The sequence below is a fragment of the Madurella fahalii genome (assembly GCF_045866475.1).
Source record: "Madurella fahalii IFM 68171 DNA, scaffold_6, whole genome shotgun sequence".
Classification (NCBI taxonomy): Eukaryota; Fungi; Ascomycota; class Sordariomycetes; order Sordariales; genus Madurella; species Madurella fahalii.
In genome coordinates, this window is record NW_027263976.1 from 1,392,300 (window position 1) to 1,401,319 (window position 9,020).

The 9,020-nt window shown below is 58.2% G+C and overlaps 2 protein-coding genes across 2 annotated transcripts; one reads left to right on the forward strand and one right to left on the reverse strand.

Annotated features, from left to right (window-relative positions):
* Positions 1-2,520: 2,520 nt before the first annotated feature.
* SET2 (histone methyltransferase set2) lies at positions 2,521-5,427 on the forward strand (the record flags this gene model as incomplete). The annotated part of the gene is made up of 3 exons (XM_071065863.1): positions 2,521-2,917; positions 3,001-4,586; positions 4,651-5,427. The coding sequence occupies 3 exons, from the start codon at positions 2,521-2,523 to the stop codon at positions 5,425-5,427; spliced, it is 2,760 nt and encodes a 919-aa protein (XP_070921964.1).
* A 1,262-nt stretch (positions 5,428-6,689) lies between these two features.
* Positions 6,690-8,284, reverse strand: UGA1 (4-aminobutyrate transaminase; the record flags this gene model as incomplete). The annotated part of the gene is made up of 2 exons (XM_071065864.1): positions 6,690-7,899; positions 7,956-8,284. 2 exons carry the CDS (start codon positions 8,282-8,284, stop codon positions 6,690-6,692), a joined length of 1,539 nt encoding a protein of 512 aa, XP_070921965.1.
* Between the last annotated feature and the right edge of the window lie 736 nt (positions 8,285-9,020).

A 9,020-nucleotide genomic window follows, 5' to 3' on the forward strand; every position in this document is an offset into this window, starting at 1 on the left:
TGTGTCGCGCGCTATCCTCCCGCCACGGCACCCAGATATGGCATGATCAGCTGCCCAGAGATGCAATGTCCTGGGATGCGCAGCGTGTGTCGCGCATCTGCGCAACTGGAATTTTTCCCTTTCCCTTTGGGTGTGCCACAAAGCTTGCAGCTGCAGCCGGATCAAGTGACTGTTCAGGTGGTGTGGACACTCTGGTTGATGACTGCTGGCAACGGGTTCTGCCCAGGAGCAAGGGTGGCCAGAAGAGCCGGCCGGTCGCACAGCTCCGGAGCTCACGTCTTCCCGGCTTCAACCGGGAGACCGGCATGGCAAACGAGGAACCGCGATAATCGACCGCGACTCGCGTCTCCTCATTGCTGCTGGCCACCAGAGCTTAGGCAAGACTGCTCCTTCCGGGTTTGGAGAGGCACTGTACATCCAGTTCGGTGCTCCAACGGCGCATCAGCCACTGCCAGCTCCTGCGGCCTGCAGCGATAGGAGGGCGTCAGTGCCTCGCAACTTGCTGAATGCAGGTCGGCCGCGGGCTTTGATTGATGAACAGAGCGGCCATCTGCACCTCAAAGCGACGTGCAGCTGCACATGTGACCCCCCAATGCTCCTCCCCTCCATGATAGGGCGCGGGCGTCTGGGGAAGGCATTGCTGGACTGGACCCCAGATTTTCGGCCCGACGACTTCTTTTGTGCCCAATCTCGACAGCACCACCTGGATTTTCCGAGAGCAGCCGACTCGCGTCTCGATGGACTCCTTTTTATTTTATTTTTTTCTGCCATGTCCCCATAGAGTGAAGTAGATGCTTTTTTCAAAGACTCAGCCCAATTGGCCTTGCGCGGTCGGACGGGTACCCACCAGCGTGAGGTAGGAATGGCCCATTCTGGCGGCCATTGGCTGCATGAGTGAGCAGCGCTCACCAATGGCATCGTTCTCAGGGCCAGTCGGCCATCACACAGGCCCCAAGGAGCGAACCGATGTCGAAGAGCCGCATCGCTTCGGTCTGCGGGTCGATATCGATGGGAGGATTCAAGATGCTCTCCATGGCGCCGGAGAAGGAGACATTGCCTTTTTTTGGACGGCGAGATCAACGGCCTCGAGGAGTTCTTCCGGGGCTTTAAATGTTTTTTTGCCTTGGGCATCGCTCCACCTCCTGCACGATGAGCTGGCACCGGCACCAGGGTGCTGCGAACTTTTCCAAGTTCCAACAGGTTACAACCTATATAAAAGGGCTGTCTTCGGCTGGGCCGTCATGCCGTGCTGCGTTTTGTGGTGCCAGATGTCGTCCCTGGTTGCATGCCCATCAATGTATGCACATCGTTCCGGTCCGCCTGCAAGGGCCTTCACAAGACGCTGATGAGCCGACAACCAGGTGCTGCTAAGAATGGGACGGGAAGGAGGGCAAGTCGGGGCCGCGCGAGCTCTGAGCGGAAACGCTACACTATCTCATGGACACCTTTACCCCAATGCCTTAGAACTGCCCACGCCGCCTGATCGCTCGCTGTCACCCCATCCCGAGCGCCGATAGTAGGCTCTGGGTCTATGGTTGCGGAAGTGCCGTTTCGAACGTTGCATAGATGTAGCCCCTGCTACCACACGATTCGGTGCTCGGCGCTAGGCAAGTGGATGAGAGAGGAGCTACAGTGAGAAGCGTGCGGTTTCCCGCGAGAGCCGTTTATTTCTCAAGCGGATGGACTTCATCGTACATCAGATCGAGACCTACAGCACTGGGATGACAATCTTTCATCCAAAATCAATCCACCCAAAGGCGATGCCATAGACTGATACTTTACGGTTACGAGCGCTATGGATGGAGGGGGTTTGAGCGGGAAGGGGTGCATTTATCAGCACTTGGGCAGTTTCCTGTGGTAACAAAGCAACAAGCAGCGTGGGGACGTTGACTCGGTCGGAGACCGGGGTGGCGCGCCATCGAGACGACATCCGTGCCCCTCATGGTGGGGCACTGGACGGGACAGGACCAGACGCCGGGCGGGACGCGGATCCGGAACAAAGTAAGGCCGGTGGAGACCAACCGTGGCGGGTCCCTCGCTTCATGGATCAGCGTCGCGGTTCGATTGTCTGGGGACTTGGCGACATTGGGACGGTGCTAAACCCATATTTTGCGTCTCTGCGACCTCAATTGGCAACGGAGCCGTGGGATGCCAGGTCGCACTGCCATGGACATCGAGCGACACCAGAGGGCCTAGGTTGGGATGCAAAAAAGAAGCGTCGATTTTTCACCTTCTCCTGGATTCTCCAGTTGAATTTGAGTTGCCATGTGATGGGCGCCGACGCAGAATAGCTTCTCCCTCTCCATCTTCTTTCCCTCCCCCAAACACTCTCCGGCTTCCTCCCACATTTTACTAGCAACAACGCACTTCCCACATGTGCTCCGCGGCCCACACCAGCGACCTTGCCGATTTGGAACCTTCTTTACTCGCCGGATTTTCATCTGCCCTCTCATTTCAACCCTAGCTATCTGCCCGCGAGCCCTGCCCCGTCTGCGCTCGGCGCACAACCTTGTGGTCGCGATGGAGGAAGGTGACCGTGCTCCAGGCGTGGTGTCGGGCGCGAGGCCCGAGGAACGGCTGAAATTCAACGGGGTCAGACTGAGGAGAGAGGATACGGCGGGATCGACCACGCCGGGCGCCTCCAAGCTCAACTCGCGAGCCTCCAGCATGTCGCCAGACGATGCAAAGTACGCTGGTGATGGCACCTCGACTCCCGACAGTGGAACGGTACCGAAGCTCTCGCGCAAGCCGTCCCAGAAGATGTCTAGGAGCCCACCACCGTTATTTGACCACCTCCCAGATGTCACTCGCGATGCCTGCAGTACCTTCCAGGTAATCAATGATTGCCTCTACGGCTCCAGGAATATGGGGTCGTCGGATCACGACGCGCTGGATTGCGACTGTGCTGAAGACTGGCGTAAGTGACATTCCCCACGGCCCCGGCTGATGAGGTGCCGCCCCCTGACACACTGACTTTTTTTTTTTTTTGCCCCTTCGCAGGCGACGATCAGAATCACGCCTGTGGTGAGGATTCCGACTGCATCAACAGGGCGACGAAAATCGAGTGCGTAGATGGCGACTGCAATTGCGGGGATGGCTGCCAGAACCAGAGATTCCAGCGAAAGCAGTATGCCAACGTCTCGGTCATCAAGACGGAGAAGAAGGGTTTCGGCCTGCGGGCAAATTCGGACCTGCAGCCCAACGACTTTATTTTTGAGTATATCGGCGAGGTCATCAACGAGCCCACGTTCCGCAGCCGTATGCTCAAATACGACAAGGAGGGCATCAAGCACTTTTACTTCATGTCGCTGACCAAGAGCGAGTTTGTCGACGCGACCAAGAGGGGCAATCTGGGCAGGTTCTGCAACCACTCGTGCAATCCCAACTGTTACGTGGACAAGTGGGTGGTTGGCGAGAAACTGCGCATGGGCATTTTTGCCGCCCGCCGAATCCGGGCAGGCGAGGAGCTGGTGTTTAATTACAACGTCGACCGTTATGGCGCCGATCCGCAGCCGTGCTATTGTGGCGAGCCGAACTGCGTCGGCTTCATCGGCGGCAAGACGCAGACGGAGCGCGCGACCAAGCTGCCACTTGCGACGATTGAGGCACTCGGCATCGATGACGGCGACAGCTGGGACACGGCCGTCGCCAAGAAGCCCCGCAGAAAGAAGGCCCACGAGGACGACGAGGAATATGTCAGCAGCATCCAGCCCCGTGTCCTCGACGAGGATGGCGTCAACAAGGTCATGGCCTCGCTCATGCAGTGCAAGGAGAAGTGGATTGCCGTCAAGCTGCTGTCGCGCCTTCAGGCCACCGAGGACGACCATCTCCGCCATAGGGTGGTGAAGATGCACGGGTATCAGATCTTGAAGAGCACGCTCAACACGTTCAAGGAAGACACCAACGTCGTCTCGCAAATCCTCGACATTCTCTACAAGCTGCCGCGAATCACCAAGAACAAAATCTCCGACTCCAACATCGAAGCAGCGGTGCAGCCGCTGACATTGTCGGAGCACGAAGAGGTGGCCGCTGCAGCGAAGCGACTGCTGGAAGAATGGAGCAAATTAGAGACGGCCTACCGCATCCCGCGCAAGAAACACGACCCCACAGCGCCTACCACCGCTAATTCCTTCGAGGAGGAGCGCCGCAACAACCGCGAAGAGCCCGCCAAGCCCGTCGACCCCTTCGCCAACCTGGTAATTCCGACAGGGCCGCGCAGCAACATTCCGCAACGGAACGCCAATTTCTATACCGGCCAAAGGCCGCGAAAACTGCCCACCAACCTGCCGGCCGGATGGTACGTCGCCACCGACAAGACCGGCCGCTATTACTTTTACGACGTACACGGCAAGACACAATGGCCGCGCCCCACCGCCCCCGCCATCGAGACTCCCAAGGCCTCTGCAAAGGCGCAGCAGGACCAGAAGACTGTACAGGACATCATCGACAGCCTGACCAAGGAGCCGACGCCGAGACATTCAGCAGGCCACACGCCGCAACGGTCCAGCACTCCGGCGGCCGACCCCAAGAGGGAGAAGTGGCGGTCCCTGCCTGTCGAGAAACAAATGAAGATTTACGAGAACACGGTGAGTTCCTCCTGCCCACTGCGACCAACTTTTGCATAGTGTGGCGTACTAACTGGGGCCCCAGCTTTATCCTCATGTCAAACACGTAATGGACAAGTTTCACCGCAAGCTCCCCAAGGAAGACTTGAAGAAATTTGCCCGCGACGTCAGCAAGAAACTGGTAGCCTCTGATTATAAAAACAATCGGGTCGACGACCCCACATCCATCTCACCTAAGCAGGCGAAAAAGGTCAAGGCTTTCGTGCAAAACTTTTTCGAGCGCGCACTGGTCAAGTATACGGAACAGGAGAAGAAGAAGAAAGCCCAGAGCGCAGCCAGGGTAGGCGAAGGGGCCTCGCGACCTGGTGAAGTCGCGACTCCTGCCGCAGGCCCAGAGAAAGAGAACGTGGGGGTGTCAGACGTGGAAGGCGATGGGGAGGAGGAAGACAGTTCTCCAAATAGCCCCTCGGGACGGAAGCGTAAACGCGACGACGAGGCTGAATCGCCCGAGGAGACGCAGACGCCCTCCGAAACACCCTCGGTAAAGCGCATCAAGGAGGACGGACAACCTGTCGATATCCCCAGCCCACCGACCCCGCCACCCCCACCGATGGATACCCCACCTGCGACAGAGGAGGAACGAACGAGGCGTGAGCAGGAGGAGGCGCTGATGCGCGAGAACGAGGAGGCCCAGCGATTGGATGATGAAGCGCAGGCCCAGGAGGACGAGAAGCATCAGCAGCAGAATGGGCGGGCCGTGATGGTGAACGGGTCCGCCGGGGTGCATGGCGCTGCAGATCAGATGGACGTCGATAAGCCGCTTGATCAGGGGAAAACGAAACAAGCTGTGATGAGCCACTAGGAGATATATTTACATGATTCGTTTTGCAGCGACGTTAGGCCAGGGGTTAATTGGGGCCGGTCGCATGATACACCACATCGAATATCATCCTTTTTTTTTTTTTTTTTTTCTCTTTTTTTTCTTCCTTTCTTTCTTCGATGGAAACTGGAGGTGCGGGAGGAAGATGCCTCCGTTTTCTTCTTTCCTTGTTTAAAACCCAAGGCGGGTAGGTGGCGGCATGTCCGTTAGCGGCGGTGGCGACGGCGGCAGTGGTGGTGGTGTGGCGGCCCTGCTGTTTCCCACCGCATGTATGTACATATACCTTTATTTTTCGTTCGGGGCATTCTGCATGGTAGTTAGTGGCATTACTTTTACGGAGGGTTTCGTCTGGCTTCAAAACCTTTTTAGTAGTATTTTCTGCATGGGGTGGGTGGGACTTTGGCGCTTAGGACTTGGGACACGGTCATGGGGTCGTCATCGTCATGAGGCAGGAGTATGGGCATATATACATAATACTAGGTAATATTCTTTTTGTTTTGTCTTTGTTTTTCTTCTTCCCACCCTGGCAAAACAGGCAAGGGAAGAGGAATGCGGAAAGGGAAAGTCGTGCGTGGATGGGTAGATACCCGTGGTACGAGGAGAAGGTGGGCGGGCGCTCTTTGTGTGGTAGAGCTGTGCCGTACCGTTCGCGGGCCTTGTTGGTCGTCATGGGGTTCGCAGGAAGAGGTAGAAGGGTTGGAGCGCATGTAGGGGGCTTGTCAACCTGCCTACCGTGGAAGGCAGGTCTGGGATGTCTCAGTTGGCACATAACCGCGCGTGGGGCTGAGTTAGGTTACAGCGAACCGGGCCTGCGGCGCGGTGGACTTGGGCGAGTTGAATAGTGTGATGCCCAGTGATCGCGATCGCCGAACCGCTGATTTTAGATGCGATAGGAAGAAGACGAAAGGCACATTGGAGAGTTTAGTGTAGGAATGGGTACATAGCTCCGAATGGCTGAGAAAAGCCGCCAACGGCCCCAAGCCTCTTAAGAAGTTGAGGCTTGGAAAATGACTTGCTGCTGTGCCCTGTGAAGGGCCGACACCTCTAGACGTCAGAAAGTTGTGCGCAGGCATCATCATTCCTTAGCAGCCAGCATCATTGATCAAGCCAGTCCCAACTATTGTCGATCAATCTAAGCCATAGCCCAAGCAGGACACCATCGACTCCGGCCACCAGGCAAGAGCAGCGGAATTTTTTTTTTTTTTTTTTCCCTACACCCCTTTCCCAACCCCGGCTAGGCTACCTCACCATGAAGTGGCAACCTTCTCCAACGCCTCGAGCAGGATGTCGGCGTGCTTCTCCTGGAAGATCAGCATCGGCCTCAGCCGCACGGCGTTCTGCCCGCTCCCACCAATGTTTACCCCAAACTTCTTGGCCCTGCTCAAGAACTCGTCGCGGCGCGGGTTGTCAAAGGCGATAAAGGTGCCCATCCCCTTGCCTCTCAGATTCTCAAACTGGCCCGGGTACTTCTTCGCCAGCGCTTCCAGCCTCCCAAACAAGTAGTCCCCAACCCGCCTCGTATTCTCCACCAGGCCCAGCCTCTCCATCTCCTGGATGATGGCCCTGAACAGCAGCGCCCTGGCGGGGTCGCCCATCCACGTGTTGAACTGCCGGTAGGGCTTGTTGGGCCGCAGCTCCGGGTTCCCAAAGTAGTAGCCGGCCGTCTGGGCCTTCTTGCTGAACGTCACCATGTCGGGCGGGTGGGGCAGGTCCCAGTGCTCGTGGGCCCAGAAGCGGCCCGTGGCGCCCACGCCCGTCTGGACCTCGTCGACGATGAGGAGCACGCCGTGCTTGCGCGTCACCTCGCGCAGGCCGCGGAAGAAGGCTGGCGACGCGTGGTTGTCGCCGCCCTCGGACTGGATGGGCTCGACGACGACGGCGCAGGGCGGCACGCGGTAGTTGAGGATGAGGTGCTCCACCTCGTCGAGCGCGGCTTTCTCGGCGGATGCGTTCTCCGCCGCGTGCTCCTCGAGGGGGTATTTCAGCTGCGGGAAGGTGGCTTGGGGCCAGTCGAAGGCGGGGATGTCGACCTTATGGATGGGCTTGGAGCGAGTGGTGGAGAGGCTGCCGAAGAGACGGCCGTGGAAGCCCGTCTTGAAGCTGAGGATGGAGAGCTGGGACGCCCCCGGGGACTTGTTGTCCATTGCCGACGCCATTTCTTCGGCGGTGAATTCCACATTCGCGCCGCCGCGATCCTTCTGGCGGCGCCACATGAAGGCGGCCTTGTAGGCTGTCTCGTTGGCGTCGGAGCCGGCCATGGCCGTGAAGACTTGGTTGAGGCCCTTCGGGGCGACCTTGAGGATCCCGCTCTTCAGGACCTCGGCCCAGTCCGTCGGGGGAAAGTTGCCTAGGGCCGGACGGTTGATTAGGCTGTTGATCATCTCGTCGCTGCGGGCGGCCTTGTGTAGGGCCGGGTTGTTGTACCCGATCGGAATGGAGGCAATCTGGGCGTAACTGGAGAGGGTAAGTTTCGCTGCGCCTCATGTTCATCTCCCTTCAGCCTGACTTACACGTCGAGCAGCATGTTGCCGTCCGCATCGGCGATGTAGTTGCCAGAGCTCTTGGCGTAGTCGGTGAGCATGTTCAAGCTCCGCGTGTCAAACACCTCGTTGAGCTCGGCGATGGCAGCCTTGGCCTTGGGCCCGGGGATCTCGGTCTTGACGGACGGCCCCTCGGGCTCCCAGGCATAGAAGGACGACATGGTTCGGGCGGAGGCAGTGAACCGGCGACGGCACTCGCGGGGCGTGGCAACAGGCCGGGCAATTCTGGAAGCAGACGACGAGGCCTGCACAGCGCGCAGGAGGGCGTTGCTGCTCCGGAGCGCTCTGGACACCGACATTATGCCGTCTTGTTTTATATCAAGGCCCTCTGTCCAACGCTTGGGATGTGAGGCAATCAATTGAGCTGGGTAATGTGTGCAATGTGTGCACTGTTCACCCAATCAAGGCCAATCCCCCACGGCGTGTTGTGTGGCCGTCAATACAAAAGTGCTGTGAGGTCTGCAGGGCGCGGGATGAAGTCAGCGCCACCTGGTGCTCCCTGAAGGATATCGCCGGCTTATAAGAGTTCGATCCATTGGGACAAGGGCGGTGCTGTCCGGGGTACACTAAGGGATCCAGACTTCAACTGGCATGGCTGGGCTCTCATCGGATGCGGGGAAGCTGCATTGACAATCGCTAGCTGTGCTGGTTGTTGATGCGGATAGCTCCCCCTCGAGTTACGTCAGTCCCCGGTTCCAGCGGCATTCGTCCAACAAAAATGAAAGGAAAACACAAGTGGCGACGAGCAATCCCCATCTCCCCAATGGAGTGCAGGGCATGATCACCGCTGTCGCAGCGTCATCGAAACACTTTGACTACACCGCCATCGAGACCTTTACCTCATCTCGCTCATGTTTGTTAGTTTGTTCTTCCCTTGCGAGCGAGAAGCGAGATCGGGCCCGACCGCGGATCTCAGATATCTGGGGTTTGCCGGCGTCCACCCAGTCGGGGGGGGCTGCGGACGTCAGCTGCACCCCGCCCAGGGTCAGAGGGTGTTCTAGCCTTCTAGGCGTGGTCTTCTCAGCAACGCCCAGC